This window comes from Gadus morhua, chromosome 14 (assembly GCF_902167405.1).
Source record: "Gadus morhua chromosome 14, gadMor3.0, whole genome shotgun sequence".
NCBI classification, from domain to species: domain Eukaryota; kingdom Metazoa; phylum Chordata; class Actinopteri; order Gadiformes; family Gadidae; genus Gadus; species Gadus morhua.
Genome location: NC_044061.1, coordinates 16,291,500 through 16,318,906, shown reverse-complemented (window position 1 = coordinate 16,318,906; position 27,407 = coordinate 16,291,500). Strand labels below are relative to the sequence as shown.

General features: G+C 41.9%; 1 protein-coding gene across 2 annotated transcripts in view; it reads right to left on the bottom strand.

The window, feature by feature from the left end:
• The window catches only part of ankrd11 (ankyrin repeat domain 11), a 136,947-nt gene that overhangs the window by 31,306 nt on the left and 78,234 nt on the right, over positions 1 to 27,407 (bottom strand). For both annotated transcript variants that reach the window (XM_030377805.1, XM_030377806.1), the window contains exon 3: positions 1,616 to 1,761. In XM_030377805.1, coding sequence (XP_030233665.1) covers positions 1,616 to 1,702 — 87 coding nt within the window. In that variant the 5' untranslated portion in view covers positions 1,703 to 1,761. The remainder of the gene's footprint in view (positions 1 to 1,615; positions 1,762 to 27,407) is intronic.

The following is a 27,407-nucleotide window of genomic DNA, read 5'->3' as shown; positions in this document are numbered from 1 at the left end:
GAATTAGAAGTGACATTTTGTTATCACTGGGCAATGGTCTCAGTTGAATGCAATCCTGTGCACAGGGTTGCACATCCACCCCTCCAAGTGTACACTTGTCTTTATTCCCATCAGAGAAGCTGTTAGTCCATAGCCTAGATATCCAGGTAATATAGCTGTTAGCAAAGGTATTAGCTTTGCTGTTAATCAAGTCATTTGCCTAGCTGTAAACCCAATCTATAGCCTAGCAAACGGCTTCCAAAACCCTCTGTCGTACCCCGTCAGAACCTTCAGTTTATGCAAGACATAGAAAATCTCAAGTGACCTTGCAAAGCCCAGTTAGTGAATAACTGGCCATAGGTTAAGCCTAGCGGCATAGCTTCTAGGGGTGGGAAAAATAATCGATTCTTCGATGCATCGCTACAACGATTCTGTCTCGATGCAGATAAATGAATAATCGGAATTAAAAAATGTGCTTAAACTCACAGCCAGACACAAGAACTCCTTCTAATTCAAGAGCATCTTTTCCTTTAATTACATAGAAAATAAAGATTAGAAATAAAATAAAACTGAAATCTATTTTTTGCATGCTTCCATATTTTGTTATAATGCAAGCTGCATTGATTATTGCATTGTTCATAGAAAGTCATATTTGTGACAAAAGCTTTCTCTCTTATGAAATATTAGATAAGTTAATTCATCTGTTGATGTCTTTAATGATCATCACAAAAGTAGTAATTGATTAGCAAACCCAGATGTATCTATATATTTTTGAAAATCAGGCATGGAAATGTACATAAAAAAAATTGTTGCATAGAGATGCATCGATAATCGCTTCAGAATTTAATCGTTGACCTCGTAATCGGAATCGAATCGTGAGGTGCCAAGAGATTCCCACCCCTAATAGCTTCGCAAAGCATTTAGTAATCTGAGCACAAATACAGATTCAAAATGTAAATAAATCCAAATGCATGGACAATTATCTGCTTTCTAATCTAAAACCAGGAGCTGGGATACATTGCATCAGAGATAATCTCTTAACCATATGTTCTCCTACAATACACAACCATTCAACTCTGTATGCTTATTAACTGGCAAAACCAAGAAAAACATAATTGTACCAAACAAAGGGGATTTTCTGACATATTAACTTCTCCAATAAGACTGACATAAACAATGGTTCAAAGGTCTTGTCAAAGTCTGCTTACATGCATTAGCACACAAAATGGGGAAAACAACAGACGATCATCACATTGGCTTTCTGGTGAACCAGCACAGCTGTGACGCTATCTTTACATCCACACACCAGCACGAGATCTATAGGGTTGTGATGTCAGCCCTGACGGCATAGATGATGCTTATTTCAAAGTCTGAGGGGGTTCACTGTGGCCGAAAAACGAGTTTAGAGTAGCAGAATGTTGTGATGAAGATGAGGCTACAGCAGCCCCAGCTTTCAGCAGTACAGATTGATGGATGAGGAAGGGATTAACAGAGCCCAACTAACTGTAAATATATATATATAGCTGTGTACGTGTGTGTGTGTGTGCGTGTGTGTCTTTGTGTGTGAACACAAGTAAATGTGAATGTGCATTGGTATACACGCATAAGTGTATATAAATTGATGTGCTTGCGTTACCTTTTTCCCAGGCTGTTTTTCCACCATGTCGGTGTTGAGCGGGAAGGGATCATGTGGCGGCGGCTTTGAACCCCCAGCTTTGGGCATTGTTCAGCTCTCCCCGCGCCAAGCCTCATTCACGCAGCCATCGCATCGTCATCAACCGTCTGCAACACAGACAAAGAGAGAAAGAGTGTTAGGTCACTCGCCTTTTTTTTATGTATTTTTTAACTTTATGGACAAAACATACAACACATACAAAAATAAGTTAAAACAGAACAAAACAGTTAGGTCATCGAAGACAGGGCATAATAAAGCCTACCATGTACAATCAAGACACATGTTACAGGTTACCTCCATAGTATTCCTACAAAAAAAATCCAAATATCACCAGCATGTCATCACAGGTCAGATAAAGTCCCGAGTCCAAATTAAGTAAATCCAGCATAGGAAACCAAATTGGCTGATTCTTTATGGCTTTTTTAAATCCAAGAAGCATGCTTCGAAGTCCAGTGTAAATTCGATCAGACACAAATGTAAAAAGTAATTTGTAAAATCGAATCTAAATAATATTCTTTCTTCATACTTGGCTTACTCATTTGATAACCATTTTAGCCAGTACTTCTGAAATGTATTAATACAAAGTCTAAATGTAAGTTTTTCCATCTCTTACTTCTTTTACAATTACTAACCACTCTTTTGGTTGGTGGTCCCTTGTTAAGCCACTTTTTGGTGATTGCTTTTTTTACCGTTTCATCTTCTGTTAAGGTTATGTTTGCTTCGTTCTCCCAATTAGTTCTAATATAAAGTGTAGAATATTTCTTGGAATGTTGTAAAAAGGAATATAATCTTGACACCAATTTCTTACGGATTTTGCCTCCATAAGCATCAATAAGAACTTGATGAGATCCAAATCAGCTTCATCATCAATTTTAATGTTTCGGGCAAAATGATGCCAAATCTGTAAATATCTGTAGAAGTCTTGTCTGATTAATTTGTGGGATTCTTGAAGATGTAGGAAGCTTTGTGTGCTGGTCGAAATTCCACAGTATGATGTGATGCCCTTCCTGGTCAGTTGTTTAAACCTCAAGTCCAGCTTGGCTGGTTTAAAATCATCATCATGTTCAACCCATCTCAGCACTCACGCTATTCTCACCAATTTTAGATTCTGACATTCTTTAAACCAGATATTGAGAGGAACCATTGTAAATGTATTTAATTTTTCTAAATAAATGGTCTTAGAACTTGTATCACCAAGTAGGGATTGAAGTGGGATATCAAGTTGGTTTATTTCTAGTTCTTTCCATTTTGCTTCGTAATCATTGATACACCAGTAAATATGATATTGTAATTGTGCTGCCTTATAATAGTATTATAGACAAGGTTGAGACATGCCTCCCTTTTCTTTGGATAACTGTAGTGATTTAAAACGTACTCTCGATTTCTTATTCTGCCATATAAACCTAGAAATCATCAGATTCCATTCAGTAAATTGTTTAGTCGGTATCTGTACCAGTAGGGATTGGAAAAGAAACAAAAGTCGTGGTAAAATTATCATCTTTATAGTCTCTATTCAATTATGCATACTAAGTGTTAGAGGAGCTCATCTATCCAAATCTATTTTTATTTCTTTTGTGATGGGGTGATCATTTGTATTATATATATATCAGTTAGGTTTCTTGATATAATTACACCAAGATACTTCATAACATTAGCTTTTCGCTTAAAATTATATATTTTACGTACATTTTCTTGCTGGAAAAAGTTATAAGAAAGGGTTTGGGTCTTATGTACGGTTAATTTGTAGCCTGAATAAAGACCATATTGTTTAAGACCATCTTAAGTTTAAGACACGAGTTTTTGGCAGGCTTAAATCTGGCTCGGAAAGGGTCACCAAGACATCGTCCGCGTAAAGGCATACCTTGTGTACTCTTCCTTTAATTGAGATTCCTGTTATCCCAGCATCCTCTCTTATTACTTGGGCGATTGGCTCCATAAATAATGAGAATAGGGTAGGGCTTAAGGGACAGCCTTGCCGGCATCCTCTTGTGTCCACACGTGAGAGGTTACCGTTTATCTTAATCCGTGCTGTCGGTAAGTGGTATATAGATTTGAGACATCCTACTACTTTATCATTAAAGCCAAAACGCTTCAACACCAAATACAAAAACTCCCAACGCACAGAAGGCCTTTTCTGCATCAAGGCTAATCGCTAGGAGCTTTGATTTTCTTTTATATATGTTATCAATCAGGTATAACGCATGTTTTACATTATACTGTGTATGCCTGTTTTTAATAAATCCAGTTTGATCCAGTTCAATCAAATCAGGAATAATGTTTTCTAGTATAATTGCCAATATTGATGCGAATAATCTATAATCAATGTTAACAGAAATAGGTCTTCTACATGAACTTCACTCAGTCTTCTCTTTTCCCGCCTTTTGTATAATGGATATTATGTCATGTTTCCACGATGCTGGGGTCTCAACACCGTTAAGAACATGGTTGAAACATTTTAAAAGCATAGGTGTCAAGTTATTCCTGAATATTTTATACCATTCTGCTGGCAGCCCATCTCCCCCTGGTACCTATGTTTTTAATCTAGATATGGCCCTGTCAATCTCTGCTCTTGTAATTTCTTGTGTTATGAGCTTATTAACTGTTCCGCTAAATTAGGTTGGGAATATAAGTTATTGTAATACGCTTCAAAGGACTTTCTTAGCCCTAGGTCCATTCTCATAATAACTTTGTTTTATGTACTTACGTTTTGTTTTATGTACTTTGCCAGCATCCCATAAAACACTTGGTGATATGTCCTCACTCAGTACAATTAAATTCTAGGTAATCTTTAATTTTTTGATTGTCGTTTAGGAGGCTGGTGTTAAGCCTCCAGATGGTGTTTCTGGGCTGGGCATCCAAATTTAGTCTCAAATACACTCCAGAGTGACATCACTTACCCCAATATTGCAATCCACTATCCTATGTCTCTCGGAGTTAAGCATAAAAAAATATCAGCGTGGGAGTGGGGGAAATAAAGTATACTGCTTTACAGATTGGTGGAGTTCCCTCCATATGGCAAACATACCGATCCCTTTGAGCATTTTCCTTACAACGATTCAGAATTAACCTGTTTAGATGGATTTGTAGAGTTCATATTGGGGTGCAACTGTACGTTCCAATCCACCCCCCAAATCAGGGTGCCTTAGGCTTCAGAGGCAATTAAATTAAATATTTCTTTAAATCAATAATTTGTCCTGTCCTGGTGGTCTGTAGACATTAAGTAATGATACTTCTTTTGAATCTATAAACCCTTTCACCAGGACATAACACCCCTCCTTATCTGTTATCTGTGTGGACATAATTCAATATTCTTGTTGAAGCATAAAACATCCTAAGCAACTTTCATCAGTGTACTGTAGACCCAAGGTGAACTTAACATTGGAACGTGAACAATTATAACAAAGAAATCAGAAAAGGAAAATAACAGATTCATAATTATCGACTACCATAACAGACTTCCTCATAAAAATAAATTGAAATCGAAAAGGAAAGCCTTTGGTTTACAAAGGGCCTCTTCAGTGCAAACTGAAATATCTGACAGTGAGTATCCGCTCAGTGCACACGCAGGGCAACTTGGCATCTTCAGGGATCCCATACAAACAAATGTTATTTCTTCGTGAGCGGGCCTCTAAATCCGTCAGCTTGCTTGGATGCTTTCTTGCATGTTTATGGCGTGGCAGAGTGCTTCTTTAGCATGGATGGCCCATTCCTCTTTCCTCCGCTTCCCCCATTCTGCTTCTGGTCTCTTTTAAATCTGTGGCAATTTAATTTAGCTTGCCATTGACATCTTCTCTAAAGCTGGCCAAATCACTCTCAATTTCTATGGCGAAGCCGTCATAAAAGCTGTGTAGATCTGCCTTCATATCCGACCGGTCAGCCTTTATCGCCGCATGTACCGCACTGTGTATAACTATTTTAATTTGAGGGATTATATTAGACCAGTCTGGGAGCTCTCACTCTATGCTTCCATTCGCCCTGACGTCATCCCGGAAGTTCCGATCACTCGCCTTTTTTCAGCTTAAAACACACATCCCAGCATTTTGCAGTCATTAATAAGTGTTTTTTGTGCTAGCTAGCTAGTCGTTGTCATTTGTGAGGTTGATTTGGAGGGCAAACAGTTGTAGTCAGAACAGAGCTCTTGGGATCAAACCTGAACGTACAAGGGGTTCAGGGTAAATACACTCCCCAACACAGATGTACCTTATTGACCTAGAGGCTATATTGGTTCTTAACGATAGCTGAATGGGGGAACTGCAGAGGGGAACATCTCTCCGTTTACATGCAACCCTTAATCCGATTACAGCAATAGTTTGACTTTGCTCCTCAATTGGGAAACTGCAATTGTCAGAGTAAACATGGCTTGTATGCTATGTACTAGGGATGGGCATGATTAATCGACGATCGACTAATTGATCGTTAAGAATTTCGTTCTAAATTTTTCATAGATTAAACTAATGCAGTGTGCAATTAAACATTTTACCACACGGGGACAATATTTAAATCTGCGGCTCCTCCCCCGCAATAAACATCCCGCTTTGAACGGTGAACTCTTAACGTCTAGCAGCTATAAAAAGCTATAAAAACTATAAAAACTACAAAATGACTATTAATGCAGGCTATGTGGAAAATGCGCCGACTTCGGCTCAGCCTGGCTCCGCCCTCTTCCGCTACGTAGCTACGGTGGCTGCCGACGAAAAGTGTACATAGCCACACACTTCGCGATTTGACCGTTTTCAGTACACTTATTTTCGCCCGATCTGAATCGGAACGCCCTACGTACTAAAACTTAGACTAGTAAATACGGATAGTATGGATATCGGAACACGGTGATGTTATCATGAAGCGGACGAGGCCACGGCGTAGTCTGGTGTGGGACCATTATGATTTAAAAAATGACTTCTTGGGAGCACTATAGGCCTACCACTCAAGGCGAGGTTAGCGTCGAAGCAGAAATATAGAACTTTCTGAGCCCCTGGATTGTGGAAAGTTGTTCCCCCGCCATGCCAAGTTAGCACGGAGGTATTTGTGCATCACGGCAACGTCGGCCCCCTCGAGCGGGTGTTTTCGGCGGCTGGACTGGCGGTCACCAGGCTGCGGTCGCGTCTGACTCCAGAGCATGTCAACATGCTCATCTTTCTGAACAAAAATCCGTAGACTGGTTGGTTAAGTTAAAACATGATTGTTTTTTTGATATTATTATTGTTATTATTTTGGGAAGAAACTAGGGTTGCGTTTATTTTTAGTTATGTTTATGAGCACCGGCTTCGAGCTGCATGGTCCGTTGCTTAGAGCAGAGTAGCGCATAACTATTGAACGGATCTGGTTTAACTGAGTTGTTCATCTGATAATAAAGGTCCCAATGAGGGAAACACGCTGCATTTGTATTCATTTCATTTTGAATATATATATTCTTTTAAATTTTAATGTAAAATATTAACGATTAATCGACTAATTGATCGTTAATTCTCCTGACGATCGACTAAAACAACTTAATCGAATGCCCATCCCTATTATGTGCATGATAATTACACAAAATAGATGCACAATGGCGCCCTTGCTTTTGGTGACTTAGGAGGAAAGTCACCATCAGCGAATGCTACAGGCGGGTAGCATTCGACAACACGACTAACTTCTCCTTCTACTTCCAGGGAAGAAATCTTGAGCATGCACGGAACGCAAAATCCGATTCCAATCCGATTGAATGCATACATGCACTATTCAACGATCAATCAAATAATCGAGGGGTCTTAATCAGACCATGAGAAACCAGATTCAGTCATCTAAGGTGTATTACATGCATCTTAAAAATCCAATCATAGTCGGACTAACCTAATAATTTGGTTATCTCGAGTGTTATGCAGCGCTCTGAGGGCCCTATAGTATATAAGATATACCAGAGACGAGAGTCTGACGTGTTATGCGCCATAACACCAACAGTAGAACGGTTATCCAAATAACAAAGAAGTGTACGATTTGTTATTTGGACAATATTATGAATCACAAACGACTTTGTCGGATTCTCTGACGTTTCTGCCACCACCGACACCACCGCCCAGCAGCCTGGTGCTGGTGCCTTGCGGCAGCAGGCAGCCAGGCTCTGGCGGGTGACAATCGCGGCAAACAATCCCTTTATTCTCCATGTCGCAGTTCATGTACTTCAGGGAGTCAAAGCCAAAGTTCTATTCCCCCAATTCCTTCTCAGAAAGGGGAGGTAACTTGGCCCCTTATGACGGCATATGGGGCCGAATCATTCCTAATCATTCCAATCAGCGCGCCTGAGCTTCCATTTTTTCCAAAGGCGAGCAGGATACCTACGGCAAGTTTTAGCAACTAGGAGACGATAGGCAGACTAGGGGATCTCATATTAATGTTAGAAAACCTCATGAAGTGAGATTTTCATTTCATGAGACCTTTAAGAAGAACATGTCATAAGAATTGGGTTGGATGATATTTGGGGAGTGCGTCAGTAGGTTTTGTTTGCTCGGGGGGTTGGTGTATATCTTTGTTTGGGGGTGATTCTGTGATGGAGGAAGCGTGTGTGCATTGGAGTGTTTATGCTCATCTTTTCCTGTTTAGGTGAGCGTGTGTTAATGAGGTATGTATGATGTTTGGGGGCGGCATTGTGTTGAGTAAAGTCAAACAAAAGAATACCTCAATTGATATTGGTTGGATACACAGTTGGAATACACCTTCAGGTCCGGGGTTAATTCCCTGCTAAATAGAGCGCAACAGTGACTGCCCCCTTTTTTAACAGCTCTGGTTCCGGATGTAAATTTCCCATTCATTTACACAGTCGATTATTCGTAAAATCGTTATATAAAGAGTTTTCAGAATGGAACAAAACAATTCGTTCGTGACCATAAAACGTTTGATTCGAGGCAAAAAATATAGAAAACAGAAGAAAAGGCAAAAGACTTTGTACATTATTGCACAGTGAAGGAACTGCTCATCCCATAAACCAGTGCTTCTCAAATGGTGGGGCACCTCAGGGGGAACTTTGTCTTTTTTTTTATAGGTTATTTATTTTATTTGAATTTTAAATAAATATAATACCAAGGGTCAGAAGTTTTACCAGAAATTTTACCTTACAAAGTTAGTTAATTCGAGCTTGAAAGATTAACATATATAAATACTTTTGAAAGGGAATAAGCTGATGAAACTGACAAGTGACAAATGTTTATTGTTTAAAAATATTTTGAATTCAATGCAAACCCCAGTGAATCACTTGCTCCTCTGTTTTGAGATTCACACAGACTTAGCAGTCTTGTTTAAATGTTACAAATTGACTTAATAAACTGAACTTCGAAAAAGATTTAAGTTGTTGCAGATGTTATCTCAGCTCATTTTATTAATCTATTTTGATGATATGGTGATTGTATGCAGAATGCTGGTGCCAGAAACTCACAGTAGTTTTGTGCAGATAAATAAAGAAATTTTAGCAGGTTCTCAATAGTATTTCAATTCAGGGGGGACGCAGAAAAGGGGGGGGCGAATGGTCTCCAAGGGGGGATGACAGAAAATAATTGAGAACCACTGCCTACCACTGCCACTATTTTTTATCGTATATTCTATATCAACATATTTTTCCACATTTAGCTAATTTGCTCTACAGCTCTTACAACTCTCTACCTTTCCATTAATCTAAGGGAAATCATGGCTGCTGTGGTAAGTAATCGAGTTCAGTAACCGCAGTCGTCAGCCGCAGTCTTTCAGCAGCGAGCTCCACCAATCAAAGACTTTGTGTCACACTTTAGGATTATGGCTAGTGTAGTGGTTTCAAAGACATCTTCATCAAAACGTGTTTAGCTAAAACCTAGAATTTACGTCTAACTCGTGGCTTCTGCAGGAGCATACCATTGTTTCACAATATAACGGCGCTTGGTAAGTATACCTTGGATGGATACGACTTAATGGCTTTTAATCAAAATCTTTATGGTGAAAATGACTGGGATTTTTACCCCCCGAACCACAATGTTGCGCTCTATATGCAGACCAGATAAGACTAGACATCTTGAACAAATTCCATGTACTATTATTGGATTTGAGAAGTTTCGTCATCAACTCTGATTAAACAAACAGGAAAAATCCCTACCACTCTCCCTCTAATGGTGTTCCATTTTGTCACTATATTGCTTTGTGTGTGTGTGTGCATATGTAATCACCGTACTATACACCTGGCTTCAGGCATCCGCTCTAAAGGGCCGGTGAAATGTGTTGCGTCACCAACCACGAGGAGTTTGGACCATGTATTCACTGCCAACACGCTGACTAAAGCCTCGAACTGCCAGCTCGCGACAGAGGAGGGCAATAAACACTCACACACTTCCATACATCATATAGTCTGGAATAGATTGTCAAGACTCCCCTCGAGATTGAAAACCATATCAGAACCTGGTCAAGACCCAGACATAAACTTAAGCCAGGACCTGGAGACTTTATTAGATCTAAAGCAGCACCTAAAACGTATACCCAGAACCTACAGCTTACACCAGATCTAAACAAGGAGACAAAGCTGACACCCAAACCTATCCTTATACAGAGACCTTAACCAGGACCACATCCTTAAAGCCAGGCCTAAAATGTATTGCAAGTCATAGACAAGAACATACACCTTATATACCCAGACCTGAACCAGGCACTACGCCAGGCCCAGATCATGGACCCAGGGTGAAGAGAAGCAGCCGGGCCAGAAGGCATGGCTGTAGGGGAGTATGCATGACGTCAGCAGAGGCTTGCTAACAGCCACAGAAGATGATTGTATGGTGCAGAGCCAGAGAACCAATCTCTCTCTACGAAGGATGAGCCAGCTATGCGCGCACGCACACACACACACACACACACACACACACACACACACACACACACACACACACACACACACACACACACACACACACACACACACACACACACACACACACACACACTTTTGCCATTCATCACAGAGTGCCTTCTACCCTGGGAGCCACTCCCTTTACTCTGGCCAGAATGCAGCACACATCCTTACCAAAAAATACAGATCAGGGAACGCTGTGTCACTACAGTTGCGTCTAGTACTGCGTATACTACCACTATAGAATGTATTGAATGTTTCATAATAGTGTTATCCCTGCTGTAGCCCCCAATGCCTTACCCTTAATTATTACAACTAAATCAGTATATTTATGTGTGCTTGTGATATCATAGTAACACAGTATACAAATTGTACATGCCATAGGAAATCACATCACTCTACAGTGCAAAAAATATATATCTGATATCACAGTATATTCAACTTTACAGAGTAGCATATTCACATAATAGCTGCAATATTACAGTACATTTCACTGTACAGTGTAGCATGCTGACAGCACACCTGTGAAACCATCCATAGATAATTGTATAGTGTGCATTGGGCAGAGACATTGGGGCAAATAATAGAGTGCATCAGCGGGGCTCCGGATGAAAATAATCTCTAATTTTCTCCATAGAGGTTTTGATCAAAAGCCATATTGTACCCATCCAAAGTATACGTACCACGCAGCGTTATATGGCGAATCAATGATATATTCTCCTGCAGAAGCCACAAGTAAAACGGGCAACATCTCGTTTTTAGAAGATTTGATAGATTTGCGATGTCTTTGAAACCACGACACTACCCATAAATCCTAAAGAGTGAAACAACATCTTTGATTGGTGGTGCTCGCTGATACCATGGATACGTTTACCACACCCACAAAATTCAAGCCGTTGATGACTGCTACTGCTACTGAACTCGATCGCTTATCACAGGGCAATACAACCATTATTAAGTACGGCGCAATACTTAGATTAACGGAGGTTAAAGTTGTGGATAGAGCTGTAGAGGAAATGTGCTGAACATGTTGAAAAGTACGTTGATATAGAATATATTATAAAAATAAACAAATATATGATATAGCACTAGCAGTGCTTTAATTTGGGTAGCATAAAGGCATTTAACGTTATTACGCGGTGACAGAATTGCAGTCAGCAACGAAGGAAGGTTCAATGTTGATGACAACGCTATACACTATGAAACACTATACACACACACACTAACAGAATTTATGAAACAGCTTGTATGAACAATACAAACAATATAATAACAAAGGTTATAAAATGCAAGAAACGCGTTAAATGATTGGGTTGGAATCATTGTGAAAATGTTCGCAATGGTTTATTGGCTGAGTAGTTCCTCAATCGTTCACAAAAAAAAATGTACACAGTCTTGTACCTTAGCATTTTATTCCATTTTGCTCCGAAATAACTAGTTTATGGATGCGACTACCATGACAAACAATTGGCTTGGATCCAGGCTTAAAATTCTTGATTTTACGAAAAGTCCACAGAGAAAATGGATTGGTAATTTACTTCCGTAACCAGAGCTGTTCAAAAAGGTGGCGTTCACTGTTACACTCTATGGCATTTCCATAGCTCTAATAGAGCTATGGAAAATATTTGAATTGCGATTCTTTTGACCAATATTGCGATTTCGATTTAGTATGCAATATTTTTTAAAGTTCCTTATCTTTTGCATTATTCACTGAACCCAAGGACAAAATTATATTGTATGAACAACATAACATTCGATACACTGACTCCACATATAAACTGCTCTTTCCTGTAGACAGGCCTACGTGTTATTATGAAATGAGATGAATTAATGCATCAATTTATATTATAAAATCTTTAATTAACTATTGAATTGTGACGAAAAAAATACACAAATCCTACTGATCTCCATTCAGTAACAAATCACACAAACTTAAGTGCAGAAATATAAAAAAACAAATATGTAGCTCCCACCACTCAACAAATATGTAGATTGCAATCTACATATCGTTGCAATAAACATGTAATATTTTAACATGTGCGACTTGCCCACATGTCCGTTGTGTTAGTTTTTTATATCCACATCAACAAATCAAAGCAAGTTGTTTTCTTAATCTACTGCTCTCTCGCATGTCATGTGAGCGAAGGGTATTGTCGAGTACACGTGGACCTCACGTGGACCTCTCTTTCCAATTGGTTAAGATTAAAACGAGCACTCATATTTTTTATATTGCAGCCTATGTGTTCCAAAAAAAAATGCTTTCCATTACATCGCAATGTCGGTTTAAATTTAAATAATCGTTCAACAACATAATGCTACGATATATTTATAAATAACAACAGTGGTTTGTATTTGGTCCTAATGCTCATTAGGACCAAATACACGTAAGTATATTTAAATCACAACATAATGGACAACGGATTTAACTTGACAGAGAAAAACTAAATGCATCATCTATGAATTAAACATAAATGCTTTGTTGTTAAAATTCAAATTGGTAATAGTTTAGAGATTTATATTTCTCTTGCAGTACTAATTATGATCAAAGTTGTCCAGAACATATTTATTACAGGACAGAGAAGAGAGGAGTAGTAGCCCTAAAACCCAATTACCCTATTATTCTAGGAGAAGAGGAGAAGAGAAAAAGGAGGAGCAGGAGGAGGATGAGGAGGAGGAGGGTTGGTGGAAAGGCTATGAATGCAATGACAGAACGAATAATTTGGTCTCATATTCTATTCTCAGCACGCTCATTCTCTGCTTCCGGATCATCAAATGACAGTCATGGACCTAGAGCCTGTCTGCCTGTCCACGAGCCCGTCTGTTTTTCCATCTCACTGTCTAGCTGTATGTCCGACTCCCTCCTTGTCAAGTAAAACATGCTTCTGTTCTATGTACATTCATTTTAAAACATTAAATCGGATTATATAATATGCAAAATGTTTTTATTGCATAGGTCGTCTTTTTCTCAACTGAGGCCGCCTCAACATGTCTTTCCTCAGGAAATAACACACACACGCACACACACAAATCTATTAAAAAAGTATAAATGTGTCGTCATTCCCTTCAGGCGACGATGATTCATACTTCCCTATCTCGCTCTATCCATAACCCTGCGCCTTAATTTCATTTCAAGCCTCTCTCGTCCTCCTCTCTCACATGCAAAAATTGGAAATCCACACAACACACAGTAACACGTGCGTGCAAACACACACACACCCACGCAACTTGTTGCTTGGCAACTCAGGGATGTAACGGATGTTGGGCTACGGAGAAGAGATAGAAGTGTCTGTGTTCGGTGAATATCAACCTAAGCAACCTATAGTAAACGGAGCACTTCTAATTCAACTGCACAGCGCTCCTTTTCAGAGCCAGAACGCATCTTGAACACAATCAAAATACACATCATATCTTCAACAAAAATCTAAAAGGACACATCCTCATATATTGACAGATTCCAAAATAACAATCTATTTCTTACCATCATATAAGCAGGAGCTCTTTGAGCCAGCCCATTACTGTAAAACATTTGTGTTTGTGTTTCAACTAAATGCACACACATTTTATCATCAATAACAAAGAAGAGCAACTGCCAGCCCAGAACACCATGACAACCAGTTCACCAGAGGTCGGCCGAGGCTGAATCATCTGCTCCAATTCTTCAAACAAGTACCATGGACAATCTGGCCCCCACTTCCAGGTCCAACCCCCTGCTGAATGGCTCAGTTATGTTTATCTGCTTTCAGCAAGCCTGCCTAACCGCAGGAGCTACACTACACTCACCAACCCATACAACAAGGCAAAGCTTACAACATAATTTGCAGGGGTGCATGTTGTCGTCTCATGATGAAGTTGACCCTAGCCCCATCGCAAAATTACAAATCAAGCATACATTCTCATCATCAACCAAAACTTTCCCAGCTTGTGAAAAGCTAGTTGCCTTTATGTTGTTTTACCTTTACATTCTTATACATTGCAGTGTACATAGTTGTGTCATACTAATGAAGTTAACCCTGAGTCATTCTGTGTACTCTGTGGTAAATAGAGTGGATTCCAGCATGGCAGCTGCACTACCATTTTGAAATAGACTACTGATACCATCTGAGAGACAGTGACGACCTAGCTGACCAGTTACCAATCACACCTTGCTTTTACAAAAACAGTCTGCCTCGACTTTGCTAATGTGTAGGATGAATGCACTTTTCCCAACCAATCAGAACCCCCCCCCCCCCCCCCTTAATCCAGTTGCCTAGGAACGGAAGGTACATCTTATAGTGTCCACTCCAACAGTCCAATACCAAACACTCAGACATCTGTACAGAATACCAACACCAACACTTCAAAACACTGAGTACATGGGCACACCCTATTTAGAAGAAAGGGCCCGCTTGACATTATGACCCAAAGACATAAATGTGCTACAATAGAATACACTTTGACTATAGTATTGGCCTGCTCGATCTTTGTGTAGAAAGCGAGGGAGAGAGAATGAAAAGAGGATGTCAGAGAAAGAAAGACAGAAAAAGAGTGCACCAGAATGACAGCCCCAGAGAGTGCCAGAGAGCATGTGTCATTGCATGATTGATGGCGAAAAACCACCCTAGTGTGTGTACAGTTTCAAATGAATGTGCGTTTGTCCGCTGCTCTTCAGAGTTTACACTCACGGAAAGGAGCTCAGAAAAATGTAGGCATTAAAAGCCTCTGGAGCGTGATCAAGAGAATTATCCCAGCTGTTTCCGTTAGAGCCAGTGTGAAGAACGACACACATGGACTCAATGACCAGTGGTGCTCAATTGTACTGTTTGCTCTGTATGATGTTGTGAGGGACCGGGATGACTAAACTCAAATCTTTGCACTCTGGAAAATAGGGTTATGGTTATTCATCACATACAAAGATAAGCATGCCCAATATAAATAGACAAGAGACAACAGATAGCAGCGCTATGTTGCTATATAATTGACTTTTAGTATTGATGGTCCTGATGGGTGGTCATTATAGAGTGGCGAAGTCACCCCCCTTCCGCTAGAGCTCATGGGACCTATGAGATCGAAAAATATGAATGGGTTTCAATGGAGAGAAAGTAATTATCTGGTCCCAGTCTTTATATGCCCCGGATTACACATATGTTGTTTTTTGATTTAATGATAATTCTTCATGAAAAGAATACTAATAAAATTCACGAAGAAGTTTGATAATGTTAGTGAGGGACCCCTCACACTAGGGCCGCGGCCCCGTGCCCGAGCTTATTTGCATACTAAAGTCTAGAACGTTTGGCTAGTGTGACCACGCCATCCGTATTCCAGCACGGAGCAGCCCCTTGGCCACGGCACACTTGGGAGAGGTGTGCCGTGGCCAAAGTACAGATGCTAATGAGATGACACGCGCGGATACGCAACGTGAGCTGGATGACGTAGTCCTTGCGCGACCCTTCTTTCTTTATAGGTCCATGCCCTTCTTCCCCACAACAATCATTTTAAACAATGGCGGCAAGCGGTTCACGAGTGGGTTTACGTTGGTGCGATAGTGAAGTCGAGTGTTTACTTGAAATTTGGGCCGACGACAGCATTCAAGTTGTTGTTCTCCATTGTTGTTATGGCGGCGAGGACGCTTGGTGATGACGTATGTATGAAGGAGCAATCGTGCCCAGGCCATGGCCTTTGGGAGCAGTGTGACCACGGGCCAGCGGGGGGAGCGGGGAGGGGGGGAATCGTGCTGAATCTTCCTGCAGCACGGAACAGGCAAACTTGCCTAGTGTGAGTGCGCCCTGGGGCTGCTGTATGAACTAAAGCTCTTCGCTGTTCGACGTGAATGATATACGTCACCACCCGCACTTGGAACTCCGGTACAGACATGGCGATCTCTCTGCTCCACTTCCCCGCTTTTTTCCAAGAGGAAGATAAAAGCATCGAAAGAGGTGAAAACCATTATAAGTCGGGGCATGTGGAGAGTGTCAGTTATGCCGATGGGGAGATTGCCGGTCTTGTCCACGCCAGTCGCAGGGAGCGTGACGTCACATACGAGACGTGTAGTCTTTCTCATTGTGTTTTCTCTACAGCCTTTAATTGAACAATTGCCCAATAAACGGTCAAACTCTTGACATGAAAAATTATCATTTAAATCCACAAACCCGGGGCATATAGAGACTGGGACCAGAAGATAATTACTTTCTCTCCATTGAAACCCATTCATATTTTTCGATCCGATAGGTCCCATGGGCTCTACCGGAAGGGGCGTGACTTCGCAACTCTATTGTAAATTCACAACTTTGCAAACACTTATGGGAATTATGTTCCAACAACTTGCATTCAAGTTTCAAATGTTTAGGTCAGACTGCAGTGTATTGCAGTAGATTGCAATCTGTATGGGTCGTGTTGCCATACAGCTATAATCAACAGAAATTATTTTCAAAAGAGAACCAGACTTGAACTGGAATCACTAGACTGACATGGATACACTCGTGTGGGAAATTATCTCATCGCCCTCGACTGACGTGCCTCAGCGAACTGTGGGAAAAGGCTGGTCACTGGGTTAGGGCAGTGCACGTGGGCTGTTAATGCCTATCGTGACTGCTAGCAGTCCTAATTATTATATTATATTATTTAATTATAGTATCATGCTAAAACAATCTCACAATATCCGACAAATCTCTTTCAAACATACGTCAGCATGCAAACAACCACTAACACATTCAATAGCCCCCCTCAGCCACATTACGACAGGGGCACAGGGCTGCGTTGCGCAGCAATGAGGGCCCCAACTGAATGTTAATGCTGGTGCGGCGGGGTGCCGGTAGCAAGGCCACCAGATGAATAATAAATCAATGGGCTGGGCCCTATGAGCACATGGTCAAGGTGCTGCATGGACGAGGGTCCGCACGGCCGCATGACCGAGATGCTGCATGGTCGAAAGGTGACGCATGGACAAGGTGCTGCATGGTCGAAAGGTGACGCATGGACAAGGTGCTGCATGGTCGAAAGGTGACGCATGGACAAGGTGCTGCATGGTCGAAAGGTGACGCATGGACAAGGTGCTGCATGGTCGAAAGGTGACGCATGGACAAGGTGCTGCATGGTCGAAAGGTGACGCATGGACAAGGCGCTGCATGGTCGAAAGGTGACGCATGGACAAGGTGATGCATGTCACGTGGATGATGTGCTGCATGGTTGAGGGGCAGCATGTCTGTGTTGCTACATGGCTGAGGCAATATGTGGCTGCATGAACACTGGCAGCGTGGTAACATGGATGAGGTTCTGCATGGCCATATAAGGGCTGTGTGGATGAGGTGCTGTATTGATAAGGGGTACCAGGGTAAAGTGACAGATAATATGAAAAGCCAAGATGTTAGCAGATGACATCACTTGACACAAAGTAATAGGCTGGCATATAGAGCTGAAAAAAAGCTGGATTGTTAAAATCACGGTTAGTAAATAGGATAATAGCAATCAACTTTCCAAATGCAACCTTTAGAGCAGTGCTGGTAAAATAAAAAATAAAACTTTGGTCTATTATAGAACTGGTTTGGCTGTGTGCTAAAGGTAAAGGAACCACTAATGCGCTAATGTCTGAATTATTCAAGACAGTCATCGCACCAACCTGCTTACCGTTAATTACCGCTTGCTATCTTATCAACAATCTGCCGGTGCAAGTGTTTCTGGCATGTATGTGTGTGTGTGCTCATTCTAAAGGGGGCATGTTTATCTCTCACAGCTGTTCTCAGTCGCGTTGGTACATTTCTCAGATCAGATTTGAAATTCTCAAAACTACTTGTTCAATCTTCACATCATTGTGCACATCAATAAAGTGGTTTCTCATTACTTTGAACAAGTTGCAAATGCTTTGGCACATCCATGCAAATGATTATGTACAATTCTCTGCTCTATCCTACATTATCAATTGCTTATGTCATGTTCATCAAAATGGATTACAATTGATCTCTGTTGACTAGTCTCAGACCCACAACATTTAGGCATTAGTTCATTGCATAAGTCTTTATATGCAAAATGGTTGAACATTTTTTTGAATTGGTAAATTGCTCCCAGGTGAATCTTGACTTTCTCTAATGAAGGGAAATGTATGACTTGTTGGATGAACCAACGATCAACCAGTTTACGGAAATAGCTCAAAGGTGCATCTCATGAAGATATCTGTGAAATGTGGATGAGAATTTGTGTCCCAACAGACAGGAACCTGAGGAAGTTTAGGAAGACTGCACTGTAATTCCTACAGCACTGCATGTACAGTTTACCCTAAGGAGATTTTCCTATGTTCTCATTTCTAATTTAGCTTTTTTCTTTTTGCTCTGCAGTGCTGTCTTTTCCTGTCAACTGTCAGCGTTTGGGTCGGGGGTGAGTGACATTTGGCCATATAGTACTTATAAACGCCAGTAGTATCATTTAGGGGGGGGGAAACATACTATTATTTTGTATGTTTGTTGGGGCGGCATACCGGCGTGCTACCTACCGGCGTGACGCATGCGCGCACACACGCAGACACACCCCTGATGCATGCAATTAAAGCAAATAAAGCCATTTAACCATAAGCCAGTACAGCCCTACCGCAGATCAACGAAGGCATACAGAAAACAAGGATCTATTACTTCCCCGAGACCCCTCCGGCAGTTGGAGGTAATGGAATTTTGCTCAAGTATAGGGGGGCCATCAGGTGGTTCGGACCCAGAGGAAGGGTTAAGGGTGAGAGGTCAGAGACCCTCAGCATGCATGTAGGAACACTGAGTGCTAGCTAGCGAGGTGGCTGGCTGCTAGGTGTCAGAGCTTGATAGGCACAATACTTATTTTAGACTTAATTTAGACATCACATTCTTCTTTTCCAAATGTCTGAGTTTTTTTTTAAACTCTCCACAGGCCAAATTTCATCAGGAATCTTTATTTCGCACCATCATTGCAAACACCATGCATCTAGTATTCATAACCAAGCTCCGTCTCCCACCAAACTCTGCTCTAATGCCTTGTGGGTAATTCCTCTCTCTGCTCTACAGAACCCCTTACCCTCCCACGCCGAACAGCTGGAATTTCCTGTTGGTAGCCTGGAGAAAACGCCTACCCAAGCATGCAGCACCAACATGGTCCCAGATCCAGTGGAGGAGCAATAAATGCATGGATTTAACAAATAAATGTGATAGGAGGAGTTACTCTGGAAAAACCAGGAGCCCAACACGCTTTCTTTTATTACCGCGCATATTTAGACAGTCTGGTCTATTCATTAAACATACAGAGATGACACACACACACACACACACACAATATCATCTCTGAATTTAGCTGATGATATAAAGAGGGTGAGAGACCTCTAGACTCTGAACAGTGTCATCTCTCTCTCTCCCTCTACAATTTATTGATGTAAAAAAGAAGAGACCCTCACAGCTCTGGAGACAACCCCTGTCTGTCCTGGGGTTAGCTGTAGGTTCGGCGTGTGTGTGCGCGTATGTGTTGATGCGAGAGTGAGTGCGGGTGCATGTTTGTGCGTGTTAGGTTGTGCGTGTGTGTGTGTTTAACTTTAACTTTGTCAGCAGACAAAAGTCCCCACGCCCCATCCACCTCTTCAGCTAGAGGAACAGATGCCTAGTGGTGTGATCAGCCCTTGTCAGATCACTACCTACCTACCTGCTTTTACTTGCATAACCCTCTAGTGTTGCTGCCGCCAGTTGGCCAGCATTAGGCAGACAGGCTGCCAGGCCATTATCTGTCAGCCTGTGTGTGTGTGTGTGTGTGTGTGTGTGTGTGTGTGTGTGTGTGTGTGTGTGTGTGTGTGTGTGTGTGTGTGTGTGTGTGTGTGTGTGTGTGTGTGTGTGTGTGTGTGTGTATCACAGGGAGAGAGCGGGTGATGTAATGGTGGAGTATTTCTCAGGGACAAAGAGGATGGGGGGGGGGGGGGGGGGGGGGGGGGGGGGTGGCAGGGCGGCTTTGTGCCTTTGCTCCGCCCTTCCTCCTGGTTTTGTGCTGTTGAGTGACTCATCAAAGAAGAACCCCGCTCCCGGCTCAAGAGGAGAGGCCCATCCTCGGTGAAAGCAGCCCTGAGAGCAGGAGAAAAGGACACATATGGCCCACTGGGCCCTTAAGAGAACTGGGTCACGACACCATATCTCTGGCCTTTTAAATGGCAATAGAAATACTGTGGCCCTTCACTAGACAACACCACCAAACACATGTACAGACAGCCATACATGTACACACACAAAGGCAGTTAACGACACATAAGCACATTTTACTCAGACACACTAATACACAGTAACATGCTCCTGCTCAAGGGAGTCCATGTGAGAAGGCCCTCCGTGTGAAACTAAAGGAGCTCCTGGGTTTGTTCGTTTGAGAGCAGCAGACGGTTGCTTTCATATGCAGATGACACTGCACTGTGTGCAGGATATAGCTGGGCTAGGCTACACCCCCAACACTCAATATATTACTCACACATAGGCTTGGCCGGCATCTTTTTGCCACACCTTCCTGACACATGACCGTGGGTATATGTTATATGATGGTATTTGTGTAAAATTATTACGATAATAAGTAAAAAAGTAAAACCTGAGTTCGGGATAGAAGTCATTAGCATGTGTGACATTGTCTAGCCTAAAATGCTGTGTCTTATAATAAGTTAGCCTGCCAAGACAAGTCTTGCTAGGATCTAAATATTTATGGATCATAGATTAAGCAGATGGGCAATAAACACTCTTCTTCCATAGAATCCGAACAAATCAAAAAAAGATTTGAAAAGCTTTGGAAGTTTACATACAACACTATGGTTACTAGTCACCATATAAGATCGATCGGGCGGCAAAATGCATTGCGTATCCGACATCCCGACTGAGAACTTCGAAGTCTCGAAGGTCTGCGTAGGGGGGTTGGATTACGGATTATGGAGTCTGAGTTGTATACTTTGGCCTTAAGTCAAAGCTATTCCAGTACCAGAGAGCAGGCTGTCATGGCCTGGTTTGGAGCCGACTGGGCTATCAACACTGTCACTCCATAGAATTATGTTCCTAAATTACTTCAACCCAACTAAACGTGCTCCCCTGAGAGACTTAAGACTTTGTATGCATCCCCCTGACAAACAGGCGAGATTTGCACTTTGTTACTGCATAATAATTAAAAAGTATTTATTTATAAAAAAAAAATAAAAATCTTTTTTATATATATATATTTTTTTATACATTGGAAGTCAAGGCGGGGCCCTACTGTTAAGGCGGCCGAACTTAACCATACAGTGCTGGGGGAAACACTGATGTAGGTCCCTAAGCACCCATGGGGGGCACCTCCTCTCCTCGCTCTCTCTCTGAACCTAATGACAATGGCATGTGTGCAACACATTGCAAACAAACACAGCTTTCTGTTTAAAACCAGCAGCGGTGGTGGAGGTAGAGGAGCAGCTTTAATGAACAGGTAGAGAGAGAGATGGAGACGAAAATGGAAGGAACGGTGCGTATCAAGAAAAAATGGCAGTTCGGTTTTTGCTGTCCCGTGCACTCGCAGCAGTGCCGGGCACATTTCTACTGCACGGGAGTGAGAACCGAGATGGGGCGAGGAGGAATCTACCGACTTCTAAAGCGTAGAGAAGTGAGTCATGGTGACCTACATAGGCAGAAGGAGGAAAACAGAGGGAGCACAAGAAACTGAGGCAGCGAGAGAGAAGGAGAGCATGTGCTTGAGAAAGAGAAACAAAGCAATGTTGTGAAAGTGTTTTTCCGCATAACAGAGTTTTCACGTGGCCGAGTGTTGATTGCTCCTCCTCTCCAGGAGGGAGGGAAGGAAGCAGAAAAGGGTGAGAGGAAAAAACCACACCGGAGCCAAGAAACGGGAGAGAACAGAACAGAAAAGAGGTCAGCCAGCCGTAACAGTGAAAAGGCCAGGCTCACCATGTGCACCTGGTGAGAAGGCACCTCCCGTACCAGCCTGTTTAAGGTTGGTACGAGACTAAGCATCTCCCGTGTCATCCTGTTAAAGGATACGAGACCAGGGACCTCCCATTTAAGTTCGGTACGAGACCAGGCACCTCCTGTACCATCCGGTTTAAGGCCGGTAGTAGACCAGCCACCTCCCGTACCAACCTGTTAAAGGTTGATACGAGAACAGGCAACTCCTGTCTATGACATCAGCAACAGTCTATGACATCCACAACTAAATATATGTACAATATTCCAATATAGAACATTTCCAGCAGCAGTTTAACCATCAATATTAGTTAATACATAGCCATGCCATCATCTGTCTATATTACATCAATAACCATCAACCACAATCTATATACCAGTAACACCAATATTTCATCAACAACACTAATCTGTACACATCAACACCAGCCTATAAACCATTGGCTAGGGCTGTTCAATATGATGATATATCAAGGGACCGAAGGGATAAAAGGGATCGAACAGGCAACCTCTTGAATAAAGAGATGGCGTCACAACCGCTTCGGTACCCACACTGTTAACCGTGGTTTTACTCATCTAAAACTATATGACGCTACAATTAAGAATGTTGTATATAATGTATCTTATTAGACTTCATGACATTTAACAAAACAAATAGGCTATATATAATATATAAAATACATTATTTTAATACACCACAAAATACACAGCGACCCAAAGCAGCCAGCCAAGCAACCAACACAGCGACCAATTTCATGTACATTGTTGGTCACTCACGGAGCTCTGCCTTCCTCAGCGCTTGTTATTCTTGTCAAGAACTGGCGAAGCACTGTCAATCTCACACAGCCCGGTCAACGGCACATGTGATTGGACTGTACGTCAGCAAAAACGAATCAGCGCCAGCAACTCAATAATCACTTGACTCAAAAACTTGCGCCTGTGGGGTCAAATCTCTAAAAAGTCTTTGATGAAAACTTATAATAAATACATTGCAATAGTGTAAATTGACAACTTACAGGTTTTCCAAAATAAATATTCACCATTTCAAAACTTTTTTGTCAATGCATGAACACTTGTTTGCAAAACTCTTTTTACAATGTTTCAAAACCGGGAAACAAAATAAGACACTCGGAGAACAGTGTTAGATTTGAAACGGTGCAAATGTGCTGGTGAAATATTTTGAAAATCTCTTGGTGGTAATTCAGAAAAAGGAAAAATCAAACACAAAATCATGTTTTCAGTTGTTTGAAAGTTTTTCTCAGGCTACGATTGAACTCGCCTCGCTTTGGCCCGCCTTAACTTGAGTTTTGATCACCAAAATATGGTACCTGGTACTTTTTCAGTCTCACTTCCGTCGAGGTTCCAAGAGTGCTGATCTGATACTTTTGCGTGACGTAAACAGGCTGTTGGCTACTGATTGGCCAGGGAGTGACACCACTGGACGAGCCCGACATCCAAGCCTGACACCCAACACCCGGCATCTTTAAATACTAGCATCAGCGTTCAAAGAGTCAACAATAGTGATTGATTATTGAACATGGCAGGATCAGCGCGCAAGAACACGCCGTGGACCGTAACAGACCAAAAGCCTCGCATCACTGCCCTCGAGCTTCGTGGAGGGAGAGGGATTCCGAGCACTTATGGAGTTTGTAGAACCAGAATACAAGGTGCCTGCTCGCAAGACTAGCGTTGCCAGGGTGGAAATTAAACACCAAGAGTGGGTGAGAAAGTTGAAAACGGGCCTTCATCAGGCAGGAAAAATAACCATCACCACAGATTCATGGACAGCTCTCACAACCGAATCATACACGACTATCACCTGCCACTACATCACTTCTGAGATGAAGAGTTCTCTGTTGCAAACGCGCAGCTCGGTTGAAAGGCACACAGTGCAGAACAAAGCAGATCAACTACAAGCTGCTACTGAAGAGTGGGGTTGGGCATACTGGACATGTTGACAGCCTGCGTCCATGACAACGCCAGTAACATGGTGCTTGCTAATTTTTTTGGAGTGGGAGTCCGTACCCTGCTTCGCACACACGCTCCAACTCGCCATCAACGATGGATTTAAAGCAGGCAGTGCGATGCGGGTGGTGGGAGCATGTGGGAACTGTACTGTAGCCACCGCAGGTCTGAAGAGAATACAGGAGCAGCAAAATATCCCGTAACATAAACGTATTCAGTACTGCCGTACGCGTTGGAATTCCATCAGCGATATGTTTGAAAGGCTTCACGAGCAGAGATGGGCTGTGTGTGCCACCCTTTCGGACAGGACCATAACCAAGCTGAATGATGCCAGGACCCTGGAACTCATAGATGAGAACTGGAGGTTACTGAAGACATTCTGCGCGTACTCCAATCTCTCAAAAGCGCAAATACCGCACTGTGCAGCGAGACCCATGTCTGTATCAGCCTGGAGCATCCCTTAACGAACAGCCTGCTGACAAGGCACCCGATACCCATTCCTGGAGAGTCCCAGACCGTTTCTGAGTTCAAGCAGGCTGTGGCGGCCTCGCTGAGAAAGCGCATAGTCCCAGACATCTCAGCCAGTCCTGGGTCCAGTTGCAGCAGCAGAACGTAAGGTCCCACTTAGGCTACGTTGAACATAAATCACCCAAACGTTCGACTTTACACTCTACTAAAAAAAATAGCAGTTGCACCAAGCAGATAGTTTCAACGTAACACTAAGTTATAACTTATCTTTTACACCTCCCCTCTAGCTGGTGTAAGTTCCATACTAACGATAAAGAACCGTTAAAAGAAAAAAACGTAAAAAGATTTCAACACTAACGCAGGGTAAAGATGCCTATTCGTTTTGAGCAATGGGAAGAGGAACGGATTGTCCGTGACCGTATCGATCCATTTCTTTATTATGATGATGTTGAATTATATGCGCGATTTCGGTTTTGCCGGGCGGAATATTATATTTATTTATTTATTATAAAATCCGCCATCAAATAGCTTAACCACACGCCTATACCGTCCAAGCAAAGAGAATAAATGACTGAAACTGTTTTGTTTGCCCTCTCATTTGGGTGCTAACTCGTCTTCACTCGGGTAAGGTGGAAACTTGCCGGTATTTCCTGTTTACATTGTTATCTGTCAATGATTGGCTTGAAATTATCTAAACGTCATTAAAAGCGACACTGGTACACTTTATGCACTACTAGTAACGTTACAACTTAAGTTATGGTGTTGCAACCAAAATTTAGAACACCTTTAGTTTGGCACTAGCTACGTCGAGCGTAGGGTTAAGGCAGACTTTACACCCGAACTTATGATCGGCTTTACGTTCTGCTGGTGCAACCGACTGCTGGTAATACTAAATAGCCTTATTGAAGGCCCATAGATAGATAATAATAAAATATAACAGGAATACATTGATTGTTGGCTAAATTAGGACAGGGAATAGATCGGAAGATATTAATTCATATTGTTAATTTAATATCTTGTAGGCGTTCATAAATAAGCTATCAGCCAATAAAACATTCCGCATTATTTCTCTTACAGGCAAGGCAGTGCTCTATGCTAGTGCGCTGGATCCCCGACACAAACACATGCGCTTTATAGCGCTGACTCTCCGCTCGAAGATCAAAGAAAACTTGTCCGAAATGTGTAAGACAGTCCAACTCAGGGCTCTCAGGTCTCACGCATTCGGCGTGAGACACACGCAATTCAACACAAGCACACACGCCACACTTCGTATTTCTCACGCAGAGAAATTACCAGCTTAGCGCCCAACCAATTTGGGCCGCTATTTAACAGTGGAACAGGTAGGAATCAAATGGGTTTCCCGTATGTAGGGTAACCAGACGTCCTCTTTTCCCCGGACTCTTTCTGAGACACATTTTATTAAAGCCTCATACATGTTCACATTGAATTTGCGCTGTATTTTTCTTGGTCGTTCACAAACTAGTTAGGCTAAGCCCTCCCCTACTCAGTTCTGTTCGCTTTGCATTGGTGGAAGTGAGTAGGGGGAGTGGTTAAGTAGAGCCCTCAGATTGGACGGTTTGACCTACTTAGGTACCGACGTACCGTCATGTTTTGTATTTATTTTTTTACCATTATTGTTTTATAGGGACAAACATTAACACATTTCTCCTACAGGGGATTGATAAAGTTCTATCTATTGAACAGAAAGAAACACTTGGTCATACTTTACACACTTTACCACAGCATTGGCCTGAATGCCACAGATATATTTTAAGCATTGGACTGAATGCCACATAAATATATAATTATGTTTTTGCACGTTTGCAACGTTTAAAAGTTCGGGGGAAACTACATGCCACTACTGGTTTTGCTTAAGCATTTTGAGGCAGTGTTGTTTCTGAATATTAGTGTTAAGGGCCAATAATGCTTACTATTATACATTAGTCACCATGTCTGTGTACACATTTGTATGCAGTCCCATGTTAATATACCCCCCGAAGGTAAAAGGTTGAAAAATGAATTAGTTATGTGTTGAATTGTCAAAGGTTGACCAGGCGGCTTCTTGAAACCAACTGAAAATAATAGAAAGGAGTAGTTGGATCCGGCGTCACATGAAACTGTGATATTGACGACCACCTTGATAAAAGTATTTAACAAAAATTAGAAAAATAAAACGGCAATTTTATAATGTAATAAATCAACTTCAAAAATAGCGAATAAGCGGAACGGAGTAGTTGCATCGGGCGTTACATGAAACGGTGATATTGACACCCCCCCCCCCCACCCTCACTCTTGGCCGATCAGATCGCCTATCGCTAGGGGGCGCAATCGGACGATGGAAGCTTGTAGACGATCACCCAACCCTTATTGGCACTCAGGGATCATAATATCGTATCTTGAGGTCCCTGCTAATAAGCAGAAGCCTCTAATCATCATCAAAAATCTTTATGCCTCCGACAACAGCATACATGCCATCTACATATATCTATGTACAGTTAACCTCAGCATATGTACTATAACAATATTGTATACATCAACGGTCTTGACAATCAACATCAGTTTTTACCAGAAGCAACATACCTTCAAAGACAGTGAATGATACCATCTT